At 43.1% G+C, this 27,707-nt stretch overlaps 1 protein-coding gene across 1 annotated transcript in view; it reads right to left on the minus strand.

The window, feature by feature from the left end:
* kcnj19b (potassium inwardly rectifying channel subfamily J member 19b) overlaps positions 1–27,206 on the minus strand; it is a gene marked incomplete at both ends in the record, with an annotated part of 41,642 nt that extends 14,436 nt beyond the window's left edge. Inside the window, one exon of the mRNA XM_084167512.1 lies at positions 26,538–27,206. Within this exon, the coding sequence (XP_084023638.1) occupies positions 26,538–27,206 (669 nt within the window). The remainder of the gene's footprint in view (positions 1–26,537) is intronic.
* Between the last annotated feature and the right edge of the window lie 501 nt (positions 27,207–27,707).

The raw sequence follows: 27,707 nt of genomic DNA on the forward strand, positions 1-27,707 counted from the left end.
GACACAGCAGTTGGAACCAAAAATCTCCAATTTGGACTCCAGACCAAAGGACAAATTTCCACCGGTCTAATGTCCATTGCTCGTGTTTCTTGGCCCAAGCAGGTCTCTTCTTCTTATTGGTGTCCTTTAGTAGTGGTTTCTTTGCAGCAATTCGACCACGAAGGCCTGATTCACACAGTCCCCTCTGAACAGTTGATGTTGAGATGTGTCTGTGACTTGAACTCTGTGAAGCATTTATTTGGGCTGTAATTTCTGAGGCTGGTAACTCTAATGAACTTATCCCCTAGAGCAGAGGTAACTCTGGGTCTTCCATTCCTGTGGCGGTCGTCTTCCATTCCTGTGGCGGTCGTCATGAGAGCCAGTTTCATCATAGCGCTTGATGGTTTTTGCGACTGCACTTGAAAAAACGTTCAAAGTTCTTGACATTTTCAATATAGACTGACCTTCATGTCTTAAAGTAATGATGGACTGTTGTTTCTCTTTTCTTATTTGAGCTGTTCTTGCCATAACATGGACTTGGTCTTTTACCAAATAGGGCTATCTTCTGTATACCACCCCTACCTTGTCACAACACAACTGATTGGCTGAAACGCATCAAGAAGGAAAGAAATGTCACAAATTAACTTTTAAGAAGGCACACCTTTTAATTGAAATGCATTCCAGGTGACTACCTCATGAAGCTGGTTGAGAGAATGCCAAGATTGTGCAAAGCTGTCATCAAGGCAAAGGGTGGCTATTTGAAAATCTCAAATATAAGATATATTTTGATTTGTTTAACACTTTTTTGGTTACTACATGATTCCATATGTGTTATTTCATCGTTTTGATGTCTTCACTATTATTCTACAATGTAAAAAATAGTAAAAATAAAGAAAAACCCTTGAATGAGTAGGTGTGTCCAAACTTTTGACTGGAAGTGTATATTGTTTAGTATATGTAAAGACAAGATTAAATCAAGAATAGTCTGATGGGTGACAATATTAGCCTATTACTTGTGAATGATATATTATCACTTGTGAATGATGCCCAGCTTGTGTGCAGTAAGGCAAGAAACGTATGCTTTTTTTTGCGACTTTTTCAAATCATAGTCGCACACCTCATGTAACCTAGTCCATAGGCCTATATGTTTTGATAAGGCTTTTATCACAACTAAAGTGGCCAAATAACTTCTTAAAATTAAGCACATTAATCAGCTTTACAACGGGTTTAGAGACTAAGGGGCATACATACGCAGCACGTGAGTTTCAAGTTTAGGGAAGATAATTTTCACCATAAAAATGCACCTTCATAATAAAGCAATACATGCATAATCGCGTTTGCTGTCACTTTTGAGAATGGTGTTTTCCCGCTAATGGAATATTCACGCTTATACCCTACTGCCATGTGCGCATTGCTGCGCTTATAATATGAAGAAATAGCCTAATAGTTTATCAACATTTTAACATTTACATTTACGTCATTTAGCAGACGCTCTTATCCAGAGCGACTTACAAATTGGTGCATTCACCTTGTAGCCAGTGGGATAACCACTTTACAATGTTTTTTTAATTTTTAATTTTATTTTTTGGGGGGGGTGGGGTAGAAGGATTACTTTATCCTATCCCAGGTATTCCTTAAAGAGGTGGGGTTTCAAGTGTCTCCGGAAGGTGGTGAGTAACTCCGCTGTCCTGGCGTCGTGAGGGAGCTTGTTCCACCATTGGGGTGCCAGAGAAGCGAACAGTTTTGACTGGGCTGAGCGGGAACTGTGCTTCCGCAGAGGTAGGGGAGCCAGCAGGCCAGAGGTGGATGAACGCAATGCCCTCGTTTGGGTGTAGGGACTGATCAGAGCCTGAAGGTACGGAGGTGCCGTTCCCCTCACAGCTCCGTAGGCAAGCAACATGGTATTGTAGCAGATGCGAGCTTCAACTGGAAGCCAGTGGAGTGTGCGGAGGAGTGGGGTGACGTGAGAGAACTTGGGAAGGTTGAACACCAGACGGGCTGCGGCATTCTGGATGAGTTGTAGGGGTTTAATGGCACAGGCAGGGAGGAAGAACAGCTCCATCTTTCCAAGGTTCAGCTTGAGGTGGTGATCCGTCATCCACACTGATATGTCTGCCAGACATGCAGAGATGCGATTCGCCACCTGGTTATCAGAAGGGGGAAAGGAGAAGATTAGTTGTGTGTCGTCTGCGTAGCAATGATAGGAGAGGCCATGTGAGGATATGAGAGAGCCAAGTGACTTGGTGTATAGCGAGAATAGGAGAGGGCCTAGAACTGAGCCCTGGGGGACACCAGTGGTGAGAGCACGTGGTGCGGAGACAGCTTCTCGCCACGCCACTTGGTAGGAGCGACCGGTCAGGTAGGACGCAATCCAAGAGTGAGCCATGCCGGAGATGCCCAGCTCGGAGAGGGTGGAGAGGAGGATCTGATGGTTCACAGTATCAAAGGCAGCAGACAGGTCTAGAAGGACAAGAGCAGAGGAGAGAGAGTTAGCTTTAGCAGTGCGGAGAGACTCCGTGACACAGAGAAGAGCAGTCTCAGTTGAATGACCACTCTTGAAACCTGACTGGTTTGGATCAAGAAGGTCATTCTGAGAGAGATAGCAAGAGAGTTGGCTAAAGACGGCACGCTCAATAGTTTTGGAGAGAAAAGAAAGAAGGGATACTGGTCTGTAGTTGTTGACATCAGAGGGATCGAGTGTTGGTTTTTTGAGAAGGGGTGCAACTCTCGCTCTCTTGAAGACAGAAGGGACATAGCCAGCGGTCAAGGATGAGTTGATGAGCGAGGTGAGGTAAGGGAGAAGGTCACCGGAGATGGTCTGGAGAAGAGAGGAGGGGATAGGGTCAAGCGGGCAGCTTGTTGGGCGGCCGGCCGTCACAAGTCGCAAGATTTTATCTGGAGAGAGAGGGGAGAAAGAAGTCAAAGCATAGGGTAGGGCAGTGTGAGCAGGAACAGCAGTGTCATTTGACTTAACAAATGAGGATCGGATGTCGTCAACCTTCTTTTCAAAATGGTTGACGAAGTCATCCACAGAGAGGGAGGAGGGGGGGGGGGGGATTCAGCAGGGAGGAGAAGGTGGCAAAGAGCTTCCTATGGTTAGAGGCAGATGCTTGGAATTTATAGTGGTAGAAAGTGGCTTTAGCAGCAGAAACAGATGAAGAAAATGTATAGAGGAGGGAGTGAAAAGATGCCAGGTCCGCAGGGAGTCTAGTTTTCCTCCATTTCCGCTCGGCTGCCCGGAGCCCTGTTCTGTGAGCTCGCAATGAGTCATCAAGCCACGGAGCTGGAGGGGAGGGCCGAGCCGGCCGGGAGGATAGGGGACATAGAGAGTCAAAGGATGCAGAAAGGGAGGAGAGGAGGGTTGAGGAGGCAGAATCAGGAGATTGGAGGGAGAAGGATTGAGTAGAGGGAAGAGATGATAGGATGGAAGAGGAGAGAGTAGTGGGAGAGAGAGAGCGAAGGTTGCGACAGCGCATTACCATCTGAGTAGGGGCAGAGTGAGTAGTGTTGGAGGAGAGCGAGAGAGAAAAGGATACAAAGTAGTGGTCGGAGACATGGAGGGGAGTTGCAGTGAGATTAGTAGAAGAACAGCATCTAGTAAAGATGAGGTCAAGCGTTTTGCCTGCCTTGTGAGTAGGGGGGGACGGTGAGAGGGTGAGGTCAAAAGAGGAGAGGAGTGGAAAGAAGGTGGCAGAGAGAAATGAGTCAAAGGTAGACGTAGGGAGGTTGAAGTCCCCCAGAACTGTGAGGGGTGAGCCATCCTCAGGAAAGGAACTAATCAAGGCGTCAAGCTCATTGATGAACTCTCCAAGGGAACCTGGAGGGCGATAAATGACAAGGATGTTAAGCTTAAATGGGCTAGTGACTGTGACAGCATGGAATTCAAATGAGGAGATAGACAGATGGGTCAGGGGAAAAATAGAGAATGTCCACTTGGGAGAGATGAGAATTCCTGTGCCACCACCCCGCTGACCAGATGCTCTCGGGGTATGCGAGAACACATGGTCAGATGAGGAGAGAGCAGTAGGAGTAGCAGTGTTTTCAGTGGTAATCCATGTTTCCGTCAGCGCCAAGAAGTCGAGGGACTGGAGGGTAGCATAGGCTGAGATGAACTCTTCCTTGTTGGCAGCAGAACGGCAGTTCCAGAGGCTGCCTGAGACCTGGAACTCCACGTGGGTGGTGCGTGCAGGGACCACCAGGTTAGAGAGGCAGCAGCCACGCGGTGTGAGGCGTTTGTATAGCCTGTGCGGAGAGGAGAGAACAGGGATAGACAGAGGCATAGTTGACAGGCTACAGAAAATGGCTACAATAATGCAAAGGAGATCGGAATGAAATGAACTAAACATCTGGGAAAGGAGAGAGCGGGGCCTCCCTCACCACAACACCCAAATATAACTCTCCCAACTTCCACCTCAGAAACTATAATTGTTGTAAACTACAGCGGTTCAGTGTTTTCTAGGAATAGACTAACTTAGTTTATTCAGCTAGCTAACTTGGTACAGTATTCTTCCGTGAAAATCGTCCAGGGCACCTAGTCATAAGACGCCACAGCCAGCTAGCATGCCGGACTCCAACAACACGGTTTACCACCAATACTCGGCCACAACAAACCACCAGTGTGTCAACACGCCAAGCAGATCATTCGTGTCCGTGTCTAACGTTGTGGGTTAGTCCCGACAGCTTGAGCGAGTCTGTCGTCAATTTATTCAGCCAGTTAGTTAGCTAGAATAGTTAGCATACTAGCTAGCCATTGCTTTCAGACAAAGAAGAAACCCCTCATTTTCACGGCACGAACACACAGAGAGCCAAGCTAACGTTAACTAGTCACCCATGTCCTGAATTCCCTTGAACGACTCTGGCTACCAATATGTAAAAACAAAACACAAATGTAGGTTATAACTTACCCCTAGCAGCTACTGTTAGCTAGCCAAGTGTAAAGCTAGCCACTGAATTGACTCAACCAGTTCGCGTCAGTTTAAGCTAAACGTTCTGATCTGTCATGTCAGCCTCGTTGCTTGAAAAAGTTATTGGGATGCTAGTGGTTGTATTAATTTGGGATCTATCCCATCCCACAACTGTCCCAGACTATGTTTGGAATATTTATTTCTCGTACAGAATAGAATAGATCAACTTTTGTACTATGGGGGATAGTAGGTTGACATAGGCTAGTGCTTTTGCTGTTCGTTAGGCCTACTCATCTTGTTGGCTGACGAAAAGTAAATGTGGACAGATGTTCCAATATCTTCAATATGCACCTCGGAATTGGATAAGGACGTGTGCAGTTGCGTCCCCGATGTGTCTGTCTTCACTTGTAGCCTGTGAGAAAGACCTGATCACGTGACAGAGAGCCATTTGAGTGAGAGGTGCTTTGGAGCATGCAGCTGGGAGAAGGGAATTATAATTATTATATTCAGGCCAAGGGCACAACGGCCAATGGCAGCCAAAGGGGAGTCGCATCATGCAGCCTCAGAATGTATTAAAAATCAAAACATATAGCTCAATGTTTGTATCACAACTAAAGTTACATAATTAACTCTAAATTAAGCATATATGAGCACCTGTTTTGTTTTGTTAACTGCTCAACACAGAATAGCCCCATGTGCGCACTCCCTCAAATCGTTTAGAGAAAATATCCTTTCTATGTTCAGTTGTATTCTTCATACTATAAAATAATATAAAATAATGCCACGGAATTCTAAGCAAATCTTTTCTGCTAAATGAACTAGTGTAGCCCACAGCCATATGGCATAGCCATATCAGGGCCTAACATAAGGACAACTCAGAGTATGCTATTCTATTCTTCTGGGCGGCAGGTAGCTTAGTGGTTAAGAGTGTAGTGCCAGTAACCGAAAAGTCCCTGAGCCGACTAGGTGAAAAATATGTGCCCTTGAGCAAGGCACTTAACCCTAATTGCTCCTGTAAGTCGCTCTGGATAAGAGCGTCTGCTAAATGACTAAAATGAAAAAGACTACATTTTCTTCATGTCATGTTTCTTTAGACCTGTCTAAATAAATAATGGATTTATTGTGCTGGTGTAGGCTATATTATATGGATTTATTAGAATTTTTAAAATGTAGATGTTCCAAAGGTCTGCATCAGTGGCTTGTAGGCTATGCGTGGAAGACAGGAGATGCTAAATGTGTTTATGTTAATTAACGGTTAATTACCATGAGACCGGCAAATTTCATGACCGCCACAGCCCTAATTGAGAGACGTATTCACAGCCTCACTCTTCCTAAGTCTTCCCTCTTCAAAGAAAATCCATCCTATAAAGCAGTGGTTCCAACCCTTTTCGGTTACTCTACCACCAACTGGATTTTGCTCTGCCCGGAGTACCCCAGAAGTACCCCCTCATGTGCATTTTACCAGTAGGCCGATGGTCTCATGAGTCTTCTCAAGTACCCCCAGAGGTCCTAGTACCCCTGGTTGGGAACCACTACTATAAAACCAACACACACAAGACATCTCCCTCCAAGGATTCCCGGGAGTAACTTCTAAAAAGATGAGGGAAAATGAGACAGCTGTGGCCCTCAGATCCCTATTATACCTGTTGCATTATCATAGCAAGGAATCCAAGGCAATATTTAGTTATTTCGACATTCCCAGCCATGCTTCCCATGGCATTCCACTCCCCTACACCAGAGGGGCATTCTTTAATGGCTGTCAGTTGAAGTTGATCAGTTCACCTACAGTGAACAAAATGATTGCTATATCTTGTCTGTAATGTGACCATTTATGGTGCATTTATGGTCTTAACAGGATTTGAATGCACCTCACAATGGTGCTCCATAGTGATCTGTGACCTCCACCTCAACATTGTGTATTTGAGCCCCTGTAGATATTGTGCCTCTCCAACAGTGAGTATAAACATCTTACAGGTTATGGCAAGGTGACATTTTATGTGATCTCCATTCAAAATATATTGTCTTGAGTGCCATGGTGGAAATGAATGTGGCCTTGGACAAGAACTTGCAATGCTTGCAATGAGTCCATGCTTCAGACATGTCTAAAAAAGTAAAGATATCCTAAAGTTTGATCCATCTGAGTTTGAGTCAACATGAAAGCACAAAAACAGTAAGCAGGTGTGTGTGTGTGTGTGTGTGTGTGTGTGTGTGTGTGTGTGTGTGTGTGTGTGTGTGTGTGTGTGTGTGTGTGTGTGTGTGTGTGTGTGTGTGTGTGTGTGTGCGTGTGTACGTGTCCATATGTCCCGGTCGGTCATCCCATCCCGCTTACACTCTAGCCAGGCTTCTGTTGTTCTCTCCCTATAATCCCATTAGTTGTCAGAAGGTGTGCTGTGAAGGTGTGGTGCAGGAATCAAGCGCAGGACGCAGGAACTTAGTCCAATAGACTTTAGTGAACCAAAACTCAAAACGAGTCAAAAGAGCTTGGAATACGAGCGATTACGCACACAGGCGTAAAATCAAAGAAAATAACAATAACGCACAAACACGTGCGAGAACCTCTCCAACACAGAGGAGAGAACGAAGCACAGACATACACGACAGCAAGTTCAATCACACACAACACATGACAAACACAACGAGAACTTATAGGACAATAATGAACGCTAAACGATAACAGGTGTACAACATCAAGACAAAACCAAACGAACATCGAAACATACAACGGTGGCAGCTAGTACTCCGGAGACGACGACCGCCGAAGCCTGCCCGAGCAAGGAAGAGAGGCAGCCTCGGCCGAAACCGTGACATTAGTTCTAATTCAAACTGTATCCATCTCTCTCTCTCTCTCTGTCCCTCTCTTTCTCCCTCTATTCCTCCTGTGTTGAGGACCACAACCAATGTGGCAAGTCACAATAGCATAAGCTTCTCAGAATGTGCCTACCTCGATCACTCCCTGCAATGTGCCTGCCCCACCGAGAAGTGCCTTTCCTTTATATATATTTTTTGTTTTGTTTTGGGGGTAGATTAGCTTTAATATTGCAGATAGATTGTGGGTTCTATCAATGTAAATGTTTGCATAATTTCCAATCCCCCATATATACAGTATATACATTTGTTCTTCTTCTTAATATTATTTTTTTCCTTTATTATTTTCCCCTAACCCTATCTCCCCTCCCCTAATTGGAGTAAACTAATGGACAACAACAATTAGGCTTCTACTACCAGCTTATACAGTTATCTCTTTTCTTTTTTTTTCTCTTCTCTTTTTTTAATCCCACCTTTCAGTTACCCTCAACCCCTCCCATCTATCTCTAAAGACCATCCTGTCTTGACTTCTACTTGCCAAAGATTTTTCAACTGTGCTGTGATGTTTCACAAAAGTTCTGAACCTTTTTATTCTCATAGTTTCCACATATTCTAAATTAAAGATGAACACCTTTATTAAAAGTACTATTACAGTGCATTCGGAAAGTATTCAGACCACTTGACTTTTTCCACATTTTGTTACGTTACAGCCTTATTAATAGTTTTTTTCTCCTCATCAATCTACACACAATATCCCATAATGACAAAGAAAAACAGGTTTGTACAAAATGTTGCTAATTTATTTAACCTAAAAAGCGGAAATATCACATTTACATAAGTATTCAGACCCTTTGGCAGCGATTACAGCCTTGCGTCTTCTTGGGTATGACGCTACAAGCTTGGCACACCTGTATTTGGGGAGATCTTCTCAAGCTCTGTCAGGTTGGATGGGGAGCGTTGCTGCACAGCTATTTTCAGGTCTCTCCCGGGTTCAAGTCCTGGCTCTGGCTGGGCCACTCAAGGACATTCAGAGACTTGTCCCGAAGCCACTCCTGCGTTGTCTTGGCTGTGTGCGTAGGGTTGTTGTCCTGTTGGAAGGTGAACCTTTGTCACAGTCTGGGGTCCTGAGGGCTCTGGAGCAGGTTTTCATCAAGGATCTCTCTGTACTTGGCTTTGTTCATCTTTCCCTCGATCCTGACTAGTCTCCCAGTCTGAAAAACATCCCCACAGCATGATGCTACCACCACCATGCTTCACCGTAGGTATGGTGCCAGGTTTCCTCCAGACGCTTGGCATTCAGGCCAAAGAGTTCAATCTTGGTTTCATCAGACCAGAGAATCTTGTTTCACATGGTCTGAGAGTCCTTTAGGTGCCTTTTAGCAAACTCCAAGCAGGCTGTCATGTGCCTTTTACTGAGGAGTGGCTTCCATCTGGCCACTCTACCATAAATGCCTGATTGGTGGAGTGCTACAGAGATGGTTGTCCTTCTAGAAGGTTCTCCCATCTCCACAGAGGAACTCTAGAGCTCTGTCAGAGTGACCATTGGGTTATTGGTCACCTCCCTGACCAAGGCCCTTCTCCCCCGATTGCTCAGTTTGGGAGGGCGGCCAGCTCTAGGAAGAGTCTTGATGGTTCCAAACTTCTTCCATTTAAGAATGATGGAGGCCACTGTGTTCTTCGGAACCTTCAATGCTGCAGACATTTTTTGGTACCCTTCCCCAGATCTGTGCCTTGACACAATCCTGTCTCGGAGCTCTACGGACAATTCCTTTGACCTCATGGCTTGGTTTTTGCTCTGACATGCAAAAACCAAGCCAGACCTTATATAGACAGGTGTGTGCCTTTCCAAATCATGTCCAATCAATTGAATTTACCACAGGTGGACTCCAATCAAGTTGTAGAAACATCTCAAGGATGATCAATGGAAACAGGATGCTCTTAGCTCAATTTTGAGTCTCATAGCAAAGGGTCTGAAAATGTATGTAAATAAGGTATTTCTGTTTTTAATTTTTAATACATTTGCTAGAATTTCTAAAAACCTGTTTTTACATTGTCATTATGGGGTATTGTGTGTAGATTGATGAGGAAATAATGTGTTTAATACATTTTAGAATAAGGCTGTAATGTAACAAAATGTAGAAAAAGTCAAGGGGTCTGAATACTTTCCGAATGCACTGTATATTATTGAGAGACTGACCTTTGCTTTTCAAGTCACCCAGCAGTGCTAAAAGAAATAAACATACACAAGTGTTTCCCAACTGTCAATCTTTCTTTCTCTTCATCTTTCATTGTCTCTCTCTCTTTTTGAATACTGTTTGAATACATTCAGTAATCACTGATCTGTATATGACAGGACAAGAGAAAGCAAGGTTCCAGCCTACTGCTTTCATCAATCCTACCCAATCAGGAGGCTTCAGGGAAGGGAGGATAGAATTATGATAAAAAAAAGCATAATTCAAAGACTGTTCCATCATGAGAGGTGTGTGTACTGTAGTACTACTCCCTGTTTTGTATTACATAGATCAATCTGTCTCAAAAGTGCTACTATATACTGTACTAAACAAATATACTGTGTTTGTGGTAGAGGGAGTTAGACACTTGCCTCTGCACCACATAATCATAGGATTCATTCTATCCTAAAGTATATGAAGATACTTCAAAGATTTGGATTGATTCAAAATGTAATTAAAGCTCCAGGACCATTCATTAAAAGTCAAGGACTAGTATCCATTTCAATATGTACTGGGGTGTCTGAGACTTTATGCAGTGCCTTACCAGTATATAATTTCATCTCTCCTGTCAGGCTATCCAATTTGTTCTATAGCCTAAAAGTGCCGGGCAAATCATGCATGTCAATTACAAGAGAGGTCAAAATTACATGGTTGTGTGTGTGTGTGTGTGTGTGTGTGTGTGATTTATAGTATGGTTTTTATTCATACAGTACATACTTTCCTAACCTAAACATTTTCCTAAATAATCTACAGGAGCAGAGTATTTTTTTATCTACCAGTTGGTGCTGAAACAGAGACGAATATGCATAGATGGCTTTCTTTCATTGATACCTACAGTGGGGAGAACAAGTATTTGATACACTGCCGATTTTGCAGGTTTTCCTACTTACAAAGCATGTAGAGGTCTGTAATTTTTATCATAGGTACACTTCAACTGTGAGAGACAGAATCAGGTCTGGAGACTGGCTAGGCCACTCCAGGACCTTGAGATGCTTCTTACGGAGCCACTCCTTAGTTGCCCTGGCTGTGTGTTTCGGGTCATTGTCATGCTGGAAGACCCAGCCACGACCCATCTTCAATGCTCTTACTGAGGGAAGGAGGTTGTTGGCCAAGATCTCGCGATACATGGCCCCATCCATCCTCCCCTCAATACGGTGCAGTCGTCCTGTCCACTTTGCAGAAAAGCATCCCCAAATAATGATGTTTCCACCTCCATGCTTCACGGTTGGGATGGTGTTCTTGGGGTTGTACTCATCCTTCTTCTTCCTCCAAACACGGCGAGTGGAGTTTAGACCAAAAAGCTCATTTTTGTCTCATCAGACCACATTACCTTCTCCCATTCCTCCTCTGGATCATCCAGATGGTCATTGGCAAACTTCAGACAGGCCTGGACATGCGCTGGCTTGAGCCCTACCCTATGCTTTGACTTCTTTCTCCCCTCTCTCTCCAGATAAAATCTTGCGACTTGTGACGGCAGGCCGCCCAACAACCTGCCGCTTGACCCTATCCCCTCCTCTCTTCTCCAGACCATCTCCGGTGACCTTCTCCCTTACCTCACCTCGCTGATCAACTCATCCTTGACCGCTGGCTATGTCCCTTCCGTCTTCAAGAGAGCGAGAGTTGCACCCCTTCTCAAAAAACCAACACTCGATCCCTCTGATGTCAACAACTACAGACCAGTATCCCTTCTTTCTTTTCTCTCCAAAACTATTGAGCGTGCCGTCTTTAGCCAACTCTCTTGCTATCTCTCTCAGAATTACCTTCTTGATCCAAACCAGTCAGGTTTCAAGACTGGTCATTCAACTGAGACTGCTCTTCTCTGTGTCACAGAGGCTCTCCGCACTGCTAAAGCTAACTCTCTCTCCTCTGCTCTTGTCCTTCTAGACCTGTCTGCTGCCTTTGATACTGTGAACCATCAGATCCTCCTCTCCACCCTCTCCGAGCTGGGCATCTCCGGCGCGGCTCACTCTTGGATTGCGTCCTACCTGACCGGTCGCTCCTACCAAGTGGCGTGGCGAGAAGCTGTCTCCGCACCACGTGCTCTCACCACTGGTGTCCCCCAGGGCTCAGTTCTAGGCCCTCTCCTATTCTCGCTATACACCAAGTCACTTGGCTCTGTCATATCCTCACATGTCCTCTCCTATCATTGCTACGCTGACGACACACAACTAATCTTCTCCTTTCCCCCTTCTGATAACCAGGTGGCGAATCGCATCTCTGCATGTCTGGCAGACATATCAGTATGGATGACGGATCACCACCTCAAGCTGAACCTCGGCAAGACGGAGCTGCTCTTCCTCCCGGAAGAGGAAGGACTGCCCGTTCCATGATCTCGCCATCACGGTTGACAACTCCGTTGTGTCCTCCTCCCAGAGTGCGAAGAGCCTTGGCGTGACCCTGGACAACACCCTGTCGTTCTCCGCTAACATCAAGGCGGTGACCCGATCCTGTAGGTTCATGCTCTACAACATTCGGAGAGTACGACCCTGCCTTACACAGGAAGCGGCACAGGTCCTAATCCAGGCACTTGTCATCTCCCGTCTGGATTACTGCAACTCGCTGTTGGCTGGGCTCCCTGCCTGTGCCATTAAACCCCTACAACTCATCCAGAATGCCGCAGCCCGTCTGGTGTTCAACCTTCCCAAGTTCTCTCACGTCACCCTGCTCCTCCGCACACTCCACTGGCTTCCAGTTGAAGCTCGCATCTGCTACAAGACCATGGTGCTTGCCTATAGCGCTGTGAGGGGAACGGCACCTCCGTACCTTCAGGCTCTGATCAGTCCCTACACCCAAACGAGGGCACTGCGTTCATCCACCTCTGGCCTGCTGGCTCCCCTACCTCTGCGGAAGCATAGTTCCCGCTCAGCCCAGTCAAAACTGTTCGCTGCTCTGGCACCCCAATGGTGGAACAAGCTCCCTCACGACGCCAGGACAGCGGAGTCACTCACCACCTTCCGGAGACATTTGAAACCCCACCTCTTTAAGGAATACCTGGGATAGGATAAAGTAATCCTTCTACCCCCCCCCCTTTACTCCAACCCCCCCCCCCCCAAAAAAAAAAATACATTGTAAAGTGGCTATCCCACTGGCTATAAGGTGAATGCACCTATTTGTAAGTCGCGTCTGCTAAATGACGTAAATGTAAATGTAAATGTTGAGCAGGGGGACCTTGCGTGCGCTGCAGGATTTTAATCCATGACGGCGTAGTGTGTTACTAATGGTTTTCTTTGAGACTGTGGTCCCAGCTCTCTTCAGGTCATTGACCAGGTCCTGCCATGTAGTTCCGGGCTGATCCCTCACCTTCCTCATGATCAATGATGACCAACGAGGTGAGATCTTGCATGGAGCCCCAGACCGAGTGTGATTGACCGTCATCTTGAACTTCTTCATTTTTCTAATAATTGCGCCAACAGTTGTTGCCTTCTCACCAAGCTGCTTGCCTATTGTCCTGTAGCCCATCCCAGCCTTGTGCAGGTCTACAATTGTATCACTGATGTCCTTACACAGCTCTCTGGTCTTGGCCATTGTGGAGAGGTTGGAGTCTGTTTGATTGAGTGTGTGGACAGGTGTCTTTTATACAGGTAACGAGTTCAAACAGGTGCAGTTAATACAGGTAAAGAGTGGAGAACAGGGCTTCTTAAAGAAAAACTAACAGGTCTGTGAAATCCGGAATTCTTACTGGTTGGTAGGTGATCAAATACTTATGTCATGCAATAAAATGCAAATAAATTATTTAAAAATCATACAATGTGATTTTCTGGATTTTTGTTTTAGATTCCGTCTCTCACAGTTGAAGTGTACCTATGATAAAAATTACAGACCTCTACATGCTTTGTAAGTAGGAAAACCTGCAAAATCGGCAGTGTATCAAATACTTGTTCTCCCCACTGTATATTCGGAACCTGTTCTCTCGATGTATACGATTGAGTCTGTCGATAAATGTCTAATTAACCTCTTAAGGATCGGACCCTTTTTTTCAATTTTCGCCTGAAATGACATACCCACATCTAATGCCTGTAGCTCAGGACCTGAAGCAAGGATATGCATATTCTTGATACCATTCGAAAGGAAACACTTTGAAGTTTGTAGAAATGTGAAATGAATGTAAGAGAATATAACACATTAGATCTGGTAAAAGATAATGTGCAAAGTTTCAGATTGATCCAGTGAAGCATTGCAATACTGGACTATTTTGTATCAAGTCTGACCCTTAGGATGACAAATTAGAGCAAGATTACTCAATGCAAGTACAAGAGGTGAATGTATCAAACCAGTTGCCGTGATAAGTTTTTTGTTGTTGTGCACTATCCTCAAAAAATAGTATGGTATTTTTTCACTGTAATAGCTACTGTAAATTGGCCAGTGCAGTTAGATTAACAAGATTTGAAGCTTTCTGCCGATATAAGACATGTCTATGTCCTGGAAAATTTGCTGTTACTTAGAGTGGGGGGAAAAAAGTATTTCGTCAGCCACCAATTGTGCAAGTTCTCCCACTTAAAAAGATGAGAGAGGCCTGTAATTTTCATCATAGGTACACGTCAACTATGACAGACAAATTGAGCATTTTTTTCCCAGAAAATCACATTGTAGGATTTTTTATGAATTTATTTGCAAATTATGGTGGAAAATAAGTATTTGGTCACCTACAAACAAGCAAGATTTCTGGCTCTCACAGACCTGTAACGTCTTCTTTAAGAGGCTCCTCTGTCCTCCACTCGTTACCTGTATTAATGGCACCAGGTTGGGAAGACTGAATCTGCAATAGGTAAGCAGCTTGGTTTGAAGAAATCAACTGTGGGAGCAATTATTAGGAAATGGAAGATATACAAGACCACTGATAATCTCCCTCGATCTGGGGCTCCACGCAAGATCTCACCCCATGGGGTCAAAATGATCACAAGAACGGTGAGCAAAAATCCCAGAACCACACGGGGGGACCTAGTGAATGACCTGCAGAGAGCTGGGACCAAAGTAACAAAGCCTACCATCAGTAACACACTACGCCGCCAGGGACTCAAATCCTGCAGTGCCAGACGTGTCCCCCTGCTTAAGCCAGTACATGTCCAGGCCCGTCTGAAGTTTGCTAGAGTGCATTTGGATGATCCAGAAGAGGATTGGGATAATGTCATGGTCAGATGAAACCAAAATAGAACTTTTTGGTAAAAACTCAACTCGTCGTGTTTGGAGGACAAAGAATGCTGAGTTGCATCCAAAGAACACCATACCTACTGTGAAGCATGGGGGTGGAAACATCATGCTTTGGGGCTGTTTTTCTGCAAAGGGACCAGGACGACTGATCCGTGTAAAGGAAAGAATGAATGGGGCCATGTATCGTGAGATTTTGAGTGAAAACCTCCTTCCATCAGCAAGGGCATTGAAGATGAAACGTGGCTGGGTCTTTCAGCATGACAATGATCCCAAACACACAGCCTGGGCAATGAAGGAGTGGCTTCGTAAGAAGCATTTCAAAGTCCTGGAGTGGCCTAGCCAGTCTCCAGATCTCAACCCCATAGAAAATCTTTGGAGGGAGTTGAAAGTCTGTGTTGCCCAGCGACAGCCCCAAAACATCACTGCTCTAGAGGAGATCTGCATGGAGGAATGGGCCAAAATACCAGCAACAGTGTGTGAAAACCTTGTGAAGACTTACAGAAAACGTTTGACCTGTGTCATTGCCAACAAAGGGTATATAACAAAGTATTGAGAAACTTTTGTTATTGACCAAATACTTATTTTCCACCATAATTTGCAAATAAATTCATTAAAAATCCTACAATGTGATTTTCTGGAGAAAAAAATTCTCATTTTGTCTGTCATAGTTGACGTGTACCTATGATGACAATTACAGGCCTCTCTCATCTTTTTAAGTGGGAGAACTTGCACAATTGGTGGCTGACTAAATACTTTTTTCCCCCACTGTACAACAGTCATGCTAATCACATTAGCGCACGTTAGCTCAACCGTCCCGTATATGGGACACCGATCCCGTAGAAGTTAAAAGGTACACCATATTTAAAGGGAGGCCTTAAGAGATTGTACTGAAAACCCCATTGAATGAAAACTCCTCAAGAACATCTGTTGGCCAGCAAGTGGGAGGGTTTTCAGCAGTTGAATGACATTTATTCAGAGCACGCAAGGTAGCCGCACCTGCAAAGCCTGTTACGTACCTTCATAAGGTAAGTCTGAACACCAACACAGCACAGGAAGTTGTGCGTAAAAAAGGCGACATTTCCTAAATTGGAATCGGGCCCAAAATTAATAGCAGGTGAATAGCACGCTAATAAGTTCAAGGTCAGAATACGCATTGAGAAAAAAGTGCATAAAAAGGGAATTACGTTCCATTTACATGCGCTTAACTCGGGTCGGAATTGGGGCCCATGTGAATAGGATTTATACGTGTAGTGTTTTTGCATTAGTGTTTATCCACCTATTTACCCACAGCGCTGAGGGTTTACAATGCCTTGCAAAAGTATTCATACCCCTTGGATTTCTTCACATTTTATTGTGTTCCAACTTTGAAATATTATTCCACTTTGAAATACTCTGTAATGTCAAAGTGGAAGAATTATATATATATATATATATCTTTTTAAAGATTAATAGAAATGAAATAACTAAAATATATAGATATTCAGCTCCCTGAGTCAATACATGTTAAAAACACCTTTGGCGGCGTTTACAGCTGTGAGTTTTCTTGGGTAATTCTCTAAGAGCTTTCCACACCTGGATTGTGCAATATTAGCCCATTATTCTTTTCATAATTCTTCAAGCTCTGTCAAGATGTTGGGGATCATGGCTATACAGCAATTTTCAAGCCTTGCCATAGATTTTCAAGCAGATTTAAGTCAAAACAGAAACATTCACTGTCTTCTTTGTAAGCAACTCCAGTGTAGATTTGGCCTTGTGTTACTTTCCTGCTCAAAGGTGAATTCCTCTCCCAGTGTCTGTTGGAAAGTAGACTGAAGCAGGTTTTCCTCTAAGATTTTGGTCTCTACTTAGCTCCATCCCATTTCTTTTTATCCTGAAAAACTTCCCAGTATTTGCAGATGTCAAGCATACCCATCCTGTGAAGCATGGAAGTGGGCGGATTTCCTTGTCCTTCTCGCCAGCCGTGATTTTGGGCAGCTCCATGGTAAGAAATGTCCTTGTCCTGGTGCAAAAACAATGTCTTATCCCGGAGCTCGAGTAAATGACGTTACTAAGCTGCTCCCGAATGTTTTACGCCAGGACATGGAAATCAAATCTATCGTAGTCCATGTGGGTTTTAATGACATTATGAAGAGCTGATTGATTCTCTGCTAGACACTAATAAAAGACCCATCATATCTGGCCCTGTGCCCTCTCTGAATCGTGGCATTGAACGCTTTAGCAGAATTGTTTCTCTTCACAACTGTCTACGTCATTTTTGCAGCTCAATGGGTGTAACTTTTGTTGACAATTTTGATACCTGTTGGAAACAAAACACGTTTTATAAGGAGGTTGGGATCCACCCAAATAATTTGGGTTCCTGGATCCTTTCATCGCATTATAAGGCTGCATTGAGACAATGACTTATCAATGATCCAGAAAAGTGCTAAAAATGGCTCACGTTAACATATGTAGCTTAAGAAACAAGGTTAAGGAAATTAATAACTTGCAAGTAACAGATGACATTCATATTCTGACTATCTCTGAAACCTACTTAGATAATACCTTTGATACAGTGGTAGCAATACATGGTTATAACATCTACAGAAAAGACAGAAATGCCAATGGTGGAGGTGTTGCTGTTTATATTCAGGACCACATTCCTGTAAAGCTTAGAGAGGATCTCATGTTAAATACTGTTGAAGTAATATGGCTACAGGTTCATCTGCCTCACATAAAGCCCATTCTTGTGGAAAGCTGCTATAGACCACCAAGTGCTAACAGTCAGTATCTGGATGACGTGTGAAATGCTTGATAATTTATGTGATATCAACAGAGAGGTATATTTTCTGCAGTGGTGCAAAGATCTTAAGTAAAAATACTTGAAAGTACTACTTAAGTCATTTTTTGGGGTATCTGTACTTTACTATTTTTATTTTTGACAACTTTTAATTTTACTTCACTACATTACTAAAGAAAATGGTGTACTTTTTACTCCATACATTATCCCTGACATCCAAAAGTACTCGTTACATTTTGAATACTTAGCAGGACAAGAAAATTGTATAATTCAAACACTTATCAAGAGAAAATCCCTGGTCATCCCTTCAGCCTCTGATCTCGCGGACTCACTAAACACATGCTTCGTTTGTAAATTATGTCTGAGTGTTGGAGCGTGCCCCTGGCTATCCGTAAATTAAAAAAACAAGACAATGGTGCCGTATGGTTTGCTTAATATAAGGAATTTGAAATGATTTATACTTTTACTTTTGATACTTAAGTATATTTTAGCAATTACATTTACTTTTGATACTTAAGTATATTTAAAACCAAATACTTTTAGACTTTTACTCAAGTAGTATTGTACTGGGCAACTTTCACTGTTCCTTGAGTCATTTTCTATTAAGGTGTCTTTACTTTTACTCAAGTATGACAATTGGGTACTTTTTCCACCACTGATTTTCTGGGTGATTTTAAATATTGACTGGCTTTCATCAAGCTGCCCACTCAAGAAAAAGCTTCAAACTGTAACCAGCGCCTGCAACCTGGTTCAGGTTATCTACCAGGGTAGTTACAAACAGCACAGGAATGAAATCATCAACATGTATTGATCACACCTTTACTAATTGTAAGGTTCTGTATTTGTTTTCTTAGTTCACCTTGTGTTCTTGTACGTATCCCTGTTTCTTTGTGTTCTTGAACGTAGCCCTGTCTTTCATTTTTGTTCATTGATTTCACCTGTGTTAGTTACTCACCTGGTCTCATCAGCTCCTTATTTAGTTCAGTTCTTTCTGTTTGTGCCTTGTGAGGTATTGTTCGTTTTGACTCTACTAAGCCTTTTCCTAGCTCATTTGTGAGAACCAGTTTTAGCTTTCAGTACTAGTTTTGTTTCACCTGCCTGTTTGCCTACCTGTGTATGACCATTGCCTGCCTGTGACAACGATTCCTGGCGTAATAAACACCTGCCGTGCTCAGCTCGTGAATCTACACCTTTTTCTCCCTAAGTATTCATTACACTAATGCTGCAGAAATTTGCTTGAAGGCAGTATCCAGATCCCTCGGATGTAGGGATCACAATATAGTAGCCAAATCTAGGAAAACCAAAGTTCCAAAGGCTGGGCATAATATAGTGTATAAGAGGTCATACAATACGTTTTTTTGTAGTGATTCCTATGTTGTTGATGTAAATAATATTTGTTGGTCCGTGGTGTGTAATGAGGAGCAACCAGACACTGCACTTGACACATTTATGAAATTGCTTATTCCAGTAACTAAGAAGCATGGGCTCCCGAGTGGCGCAGCGGTCTAAGGCACTGCATCTCAGTGCTTGAGGCGTCACTACAGACCCCCTGGTTCGATTCCAGGCTATATCACAACCGGCCGTGATTGGGAGTCCAATAGGGCGGCGCACAATTGGCCCATCGTCGTCTGGGTTTGGCTGGTGTAGGCCGTCATTGTAAATAAGAATTTGTTCTTAACTGACTTGCCTAGTTAAATAAAGGTAAAAAACATCAATAATAATTTTACAGGCTGTCAAAGTGGTGACTAAAGGTAATAACTAATGTCTAAATTGGTAGGCCTAACCGTTTAAAAAATGCACCCATTAAGAACATGTTAAATCCCTGTGGATTGATGAGGAATTGAAACATTGTATGGTTGAGAGGGATGAAGCAAAACAAATGGCAAATAAGTCTGGCTGCACAACCGATTGGCAAATGTACTGCAAATTGACAAATCATGTGACTAAAAATAAGAAATTATACTATGAAACAAAGATGAATGATAGTAAAAAGCTCTGGAGCACCTTAAATGAATTTTTTTACAAAAAGGCAAACTCATCTCCATCATTCATTGAATCAGATGGCTCATTAATCACAAACCCCACTGATATTGCCAATTACTTTAATTATTTTTTCATTGGCAAGATTAGCAAACTTAGGCATGACATGCCAGCAACAAACGCTGACACTACACATCCAAGTATAACTGATCAAATTATGAAAGGCAAGCATTGTAATTTTGAATTCCGTAAAGTGAGTGTGGAAGAGGTGAAAAACGTATTGTTGTCTATCAACAATGACAAGCCACCGGGGTCTAACAACTTGAATGGACAATTACTGAGGATAATAGCGGACGATATCACCTCTCCTATTTGCCATATCTTCAATTTAAGCCTACTAGAAATTGTGTGCCCTCAGGCCAAGAGGGAAGCAAAAGTCATTCCGCTACCTAAGAATAGTAAAGCCCCCTTTACTGGCTCAAATAGCCAACCAATCAGCCTGTAACCAACCCTTAGTAAACTTTTGGGAAATTGTGTTTGACCAGATACAATGTTATTTTACAGTAAACAAATTGACAACAGACTTTCAGCATGCTTATGTGGAAGGCCATTCAACACACACAGCATTTACACAAATGACTGATGATTGGCTGAGAGAAATTGATGATAAAAAGATTGTGGGGGCTGATTTGTTAGACTTCAGTGCGGCTTTTGACATTATCGATCATAGTCTGCTGCTAGAAAAAGGTATGCGTTATGGCATTACACCCCCTGCTATATTGTGGATAAAGAGTTACCTGTCTAACGGAACACAGAGGATGTTCTTTAATGGAAGCCTCTCCAACATAATCCAGGTAGAATCAGGAATTCCCCAGGGCAGCTGTCTAGGCCCATTACTTTTTTCAATATTTACTAATGACATGCCACTGGCTTTGAGTTAAGCCAGTGTGTCTATGTATGCGAATGACTCAACACTATACACATCAGCTACTACAACGACTGAAATGACTACAACACTTAACATAGAGCTGCAGTTAGTTTCAGAATGGGTGGCAAGGAATAAGTTAGTCCTAAATATTTCGAAAACTAAAAGCATTGCATTTAGGACAAATCATTCACTAAACCCTAAACCTCAACTAAATCTTGTAATGAATAATGTGGAAATTGAGCAAGTTGAGTACACTGCTTGGAGTAACCCTGGATTGTAAACTGTCATGGTCAAAACATGTTGATACAACAGTAGCTAAGATGGGGAGAAGTCTGTCTATAATAAAGCGCTGCTCGGCCTTCTTAACAATACTATCAACAAGGCAGGTCCTACAGGCTCTAGTTTTGTCCCACCTGGACTACTGTTAAGTCGTGTGGTCAGGTGCCACAAAGAGGGACTTAGGAAAATTACAATTGGCTCAGAACAGGGCAGCACGGCTGGCCCTTAAATGTTCACGGAGAGCTAACATTAATGATATGCATGTCAATCTCTTATGGCTCAAAGTGGAGGAGAGATTGACTTCATCACTACTTGTTTTTGTAAGAAGTGTTGACAAGCTGAATGCACCGAGCTGTCTGTTTAAACTACTAGCACACAGCTCGTACACCCATGCACACCCCACAAGACATGCCACCAGAGGTCTCTTCACAATCCAGAGGTACTACATAGAGAAATGACTACATGGAACTCTATTCCACATCAGGTAACTGATACAAGCAGTAGAATCAGATTTAAAATAAAGATAGAAATACACCTTATGGAACAGTGTGGACTGTGAAGAGACACACACAGTTACAGACACATGCATCCACACACGGGCGCTAGCACATGCACTCTACACACACGTACATTGTGGTATTGTTGTATGATGGTATCGTGCATTTTGTGTTGTGGATATGTAGTGGTGTAGCGATTTTATATGATGTACTGTTTTATCTTTTGTTTTATGTGTAAGTGTCTTGATGTGTTTGGACCCCAGGAAGAGTAGGTGCTGCCTTGGTAGCAGCTAATGGGGATCCCTAATAAATTACTAATACAAAATACTATGATGCAGTCACCACCATGCTTGAAAATAAGAAGGCAGTTACTCAGTGATGTGTTGTGTTGGATTTGCCCCAAACATAAGGCTTTGCATTTAGGCCAAAAAGTGTATTCCTTTGCCGTGTTTTTTATTTATTGCAATATTACTTTAGTGCCTTGTTGCATTCAAGAAAATGTATGCACTCACTAACTGTAAGTCGCTCTGGATATGAGCGTCTGCTAAATGACTCAAATGTAAATGTAAGATGCATGTTTTGGAATATTTGTGTGTCTGGGTGGTTTAATACATAATCTACAGCATAATTATTAACTTGACCATGCTTAAAAAGATATTCAATTTTTGATTTGCTATTGTTACCCATCTACCAATCACTGCCCTTCTTTATGAGGCTTTCGAAAATCTCCCTAGTCTTTGTAGTTTGAAATTCAATACTTGACTGAGGGACTTTACAGATGTCGTATGGGGGACAGAGGAAAGGGTAGTCATTAAAAAATAATGTCAACCTCTTATTTTACACAGAGTGAGTCCATGTAACTTATTATGTGATTTGTTAAGCCTAATTTTACTCCTGAACTAATTTAGGCTTGCTGAATACTTATGCAACGACTATATTTTTGTTATCTAATTTGTATTAATCTTTTTTAAATGTTAGAATTTTTTCTTCCACTTTGATACAGTATTACCGATTATTTTGAGTAGATTGTTGACAAAAAAATTCAATTCAATCCATTTTAATCCCACTTTGTAACACAATAAAATGTGAAGAAATCCAAGGAGTATGACTACTTTGCAAGGCACTGTATACCTTTTTTACCACTACATATCTTACATCTCTGACTATGATACTATTCCCAAGCAAGGGCTACTATATTTTTGACCCTGAACAATAATCACTGTCAACATTGTTCAGTCCAGTAACAAGACAGAATCTGTGAGAGAAGTGTTGAGTGCACATGATCCAAACACTTCGTCAAGGCTGAGTTGCCACAGCAGTTGTTGCAGGTATTGTGTCCTCTCCGATAACATACTATAGGATTAACTTGAATGTCCCCAAGGGGAAAATTCTCTTAGACACTTAGTACTGCTATATACAAAATAGACACTGTACATTACACACTCAACATAATACATACATTGCACGTTACCCTTACACATTGTACACTTCTCATATAGCCACATACATAACACATTGCCCATTCCCTTATTCTGTCAGTGGAGTACTAACACAGCTCAGCTTTACTTATTGCTGTTTAGGTATTTGATGGAAATGGGAATGAAGGAGTGCTTATACCTGTTCAGCTTAACCGTAGGGACTGTATAGCGCCTGCCTAAGTGGAGGAGCTGATACTTGAAGTGAAGTACATGAGAGGGATCTGAAATAATATAGGGGGGTCTACATAAGGCATTCGTAACACCTGTATGAAACCAGTCATTAGTCATGACACCTACATGAATGTTGCAGTGTAATTCGTAACAGGCTTCATAACACAATTGTGTTATGACTGTTTTCATAAAGCTGGTATAAATGCCTTACCCCCAATAGTAAAGTGTTACCTAATTTCCTAGTATACTGTATACTGTATCAACTTCTATCCCAGATTATCTTCTAAATGCGTATATAGGCTACTAGACTTAGCCTATTGATCCATTATTAGCTAAGGCAATTTTAGAAGTCGTGTTAAACTTTCAACAATCAGCAATCCAGAGCAATGGCAGTTATACCTTTTCCAAAGAAAGGTTCAGGAAAAACTGTTCTTACTCCATTATGGCATCAATACAATAGAGTACAATGAGGTTTTTTTAACCGTCAATCGATACGACTGATTTCTCAATGACTGTCCCCCGGGGGACCATCCATCTCCAGTCAGTTACTACGGGGGTTGACGTGAGATAGGGGCGGCAGGTAGCTTAGTGGTTAAGAGCGTTGTGCCAGTAACCGAAAGGTCGCTGGTTCTAATCCCCGAGCCGACTAGGTGAAAAATCTGTCGATGTGCCCTTGAGCAAGGCACTTAACCCTAATTGCTCCTGTAAGTCGCTCTGGATAAGAGCGTCTGCTAAATGACCAATTATTATTATTATTATTATTATATACGGCCCATTGAGCGCCATACTGCTGACTGTAGAACAGTGGGGTTATTTGATGACCCCATATGGTGTGTTTTGCGTCACACTCAGCAGATCAGTGACAGAAATGACCGTTCGATCCCAGGCTGTGTCACAGCTGGCCGTGACCGGGAGACCCATGAGGCGGCGCACAATTGGCACAGCGTCGTCCAGGTTAGGGGAGGGTTTGGCCGGCCGGATTTCCTTGTCCCATCGCGCTCTAGCGACTCCTTGTGGCGGGCCGGGCGCCTGCTAGCTGACTTTGGTTGCCAGCTGGACGGTGTTTCCTCCAACACATTGGTGCGGCTGGCTTCCAGGTTAAGCGAGCAGTGTGTCAAGAAGCAGTGCGGCTTGGCAGGGTTGTGTTTTGGAGGACGCATGGCTCTCGACCTTCGCCTCTCCTGAGTCCGTAGGGGAGTTGCAGCGATGGGACAAGACTGCAACTAACAATTGGATATCACGAAATTGGGGAGAAGTAAAAAAAAACAAAAAAAAATGAACATATATATATATATATATATATATATATATATATATATATATATATATGAAATTACCGTTCTCACACACACTGACACACTCGCACACACACACATCGAGAAGTGATTCCGTCAACATAGCAGATCAGTGACAGATATGATAGTTACCAGTGGTGTGTATTCATGGACAAGAAATTGGCCAAGAAAAATACATAAAATAATGTATCTTTCGTCTCTCTGTGTTTCTTCATTTTCATTCAATTCGCAAGAGGCTGAATGTATCTCACCGAGACAGGATCAGAGGGAGCGAAACAGCGCCCCTCTGTCTCTGTATGTGTAGGCTAAAAGCGTATGACATTGTTGCCGCCCGTAGCATTGAATGCCAGGGAAGCCAGCGAGCATTTGGCATCCCTTGATAAAAACAAAACATAAAATAATAGCCAATCAGCATTGAGCTAAACTGATTGATCTCAACTGTGAATGGTCCTGACGCACCAAAAAAAAGTGTGAAGGGAAGACAGTTTGCATTTGTCTTCACTCCAATCACATTGCATGGAGAGCATACGTCATTGACACAAACCTGTTGTGCATCTCGTTGTGTTGTTGTCCTCCAGTGGCTAGCTACCTAGCTAAAATTGGCCCTTTCCTGAATTAACCATCGACGGCGATAGGGATTTGGACTTCTGGTTTTACTTAATTCTCCATACTGGCCAATGATTATAATGGCGATTCTGTTCCAACCATAAATTCATACATTGTGCCCCTGGCCTGAGGGTGTAGAAGGCTAACATTAACTAGCTAACGTTGCCCATGAAAGGAAGTTAGGCTAGCGAGCAAGCATTTTAGCCATGTAGCCTAGGACAACAAAAAATGAAAGCTGTACTGTATGACAGAGTGATAGACCGTTTCGTCAACATGAAGGAGAGGAGGATGGCATTGGAGTTTCTCTACAAGTAGGGTGAGTCAACATGTTTTTTCTACTGTTTGTGTGCACGAACGCGCGCACACACACACACAGAAATCAGAACCATGGACAGCCACATCATATTTTGCTTAGGTTGATTGGACTAAATAGTTTTTGGTATCTTTTAGTTGTTACTGTATTAGACTAAGCATAGGTGATTTGAAGATGTTGAATTGTTGAAGTTGAAATGGTGCTGGAATAGTGGAGGCAGCTCCTGTTTTCTTTGCAACTTGCGGTAACTCTCCATGGTTCTAAAACAATAGTTGTTTAGTGGTCTGAAAATGTCGGAAACATTAACTTGCTTGACCAAGCTGTAGGTCATGTAAGTGTTTGTTACATGCAATATGCTTTGTGGACTTCACCGGACAGAGGTTGCTCTCCGGTTTTGTGATGAAACAGAGGTGTAGTTGAATTTATTCTGCCACTGTGTCTTCTTATTGTCTCGGCCTTAGGCCTATATATCATCGTCGCAAGACATATGAACTAACAGGTTATAGAGCAAACAACGCAATTATCACAACACCTTTTTTTTTCTGGCTTGGCTTCCCCAGTGATTTTACCCATGCACTACTACTGCAGTTCACACATGCACACACACACTCAGACCACTACACACAGAGAGAGAGAGAGAGAGAGAGAGAGAGAGAGAGAGAGAGAGAGAGAGAGAGAGAGAGAGAGAGAGAGAGAGAGAGAGATAATAAAGCCCCTTTTGACTTAAATTGAGGGAGAGATAGACTTGCTTTCATCCTCTAGTGCCATGATAGTGTGTTATATCGATTTTATTAGTTCAATTTTGAACTAATTCCACTTTGATTCCAAAACACACCTTGCAGCCCAAGGCAGTATCTGTAACCTGCCAGGAAATCTAATTTAGTGGCCCACATGGAATTCAGTCGATACTGGAGGATAATTTAATTTAAATTACTGAAAAGCCCTCATAGAAAACTATGGGCAAAATACAATTAATCCCTTGAATTGACTAAATAGGTATTTAATTGACCTCAAATCTGCTATACGTTTTGAGTTGTGTAACAAACACTTTGAGGCACAGCAGTCACTTTACAATGGTATAGGCATGACATGCCAAATTGATGAGAGAAAAAGGGCGGAGACAATTTGAACATTAGAAAACATTTACCTTGATGAGTTTGCACCTGATCTGGGCCGACACCATATGGCTGTTCCGCAGGTTCCCCACTCGGAACATGAGACACAACTTCCCGTCCCGTTGCGAGATAACGGCATCCTGGCTAAACATGAGCGTCTCCGCGCGCTTCTTCGGCTGGGACATCTTGATAAACATGCAGCCGATAAGAAATGCGTCCACTATAGAACCCAGGAGAGACTGGAAGAGAAAAAGAATAATGCCTTCCGGACACTTTTCTGTGATGTAGCGGTAACCATAGCCGATAGTAGCCTCTGTTTCAATGAAGAACAAGAAAGCAGACGGAAAGTTGTAGACGTTCGTGACGCACGGGGTGTATGACGAGTCGTGGCCTTGTGGTTTGATGTCACCGCGGATGTAGGCTATTATCCACCACATAGATGCCATAACGAGCCAGGCTACCGTGTAGGTTAATATAAATATGAGTAGGTTCCAACGCCACTTCAGGTCGACGAGCGTGGTGAAAAGATCGGAGATATATCGGCTTGTCTCCCCGCCAAGGTTACCATGCTGGACGTTACAGCGGCCGTTCTTCTCCACAAACCGCTGGCGCTTTCTCTTCACGGGTGCAGAGACAGTCATGTCCCGTTTGGTGTTCACTACCTCGTAGTCCTCGCCAAATTTCCTGCGTATCGCAGACATAATGACCGATTTGCGCTGAACCAAATTGGCTTTACGCAAGCTTGGCACCACTATTCAAGAGATGCAATAATATTCACTTGCTCGTCATGAGATGATCCTGCTTGTAGGTTAATTAATAGTGATAACAAAAAAGATACATTACAATCCATGTATCAGTCGAATAAATATGCATTCTAGCATTTATTGACACCTCAGTCCTTGTTGGCCAACTTTTATGTAGTCCCGGGCTTCACATCGTTGTTGTGATGTGACAGTATGACAGAAGCTCACTGAAAAATGCAAATGATGTGTCCTTGAAAAATCCAAACGGATCCAAGCCGATTGTCCTCCTTCTGCGCTGGAGACCACTCCAGGAGTGGCATGTTCTTCGGGCTCGCCCCACAAGCTGCTGCTGTCTGCTTGGGCACGCGTTCAGTCAGATGATAGACTTCTGAAGAGCTGCAGCACTTGCTGACAGGTGTAGCCGATACTGTGTTCGTCGCTGTAGGGGGAGGGAGGGAG

Source organism: Coregonus lavaretus (assembly GCF_964263955.1).
Source record: "Coregonus lavaretus genome assembly, chromosome: 1".
NCBI lineage: Eukaryota > Metazoa > Chordata > Actinopteri > Salmoniformes > Salmonidae > Coregonus > Coregonus lavaretus.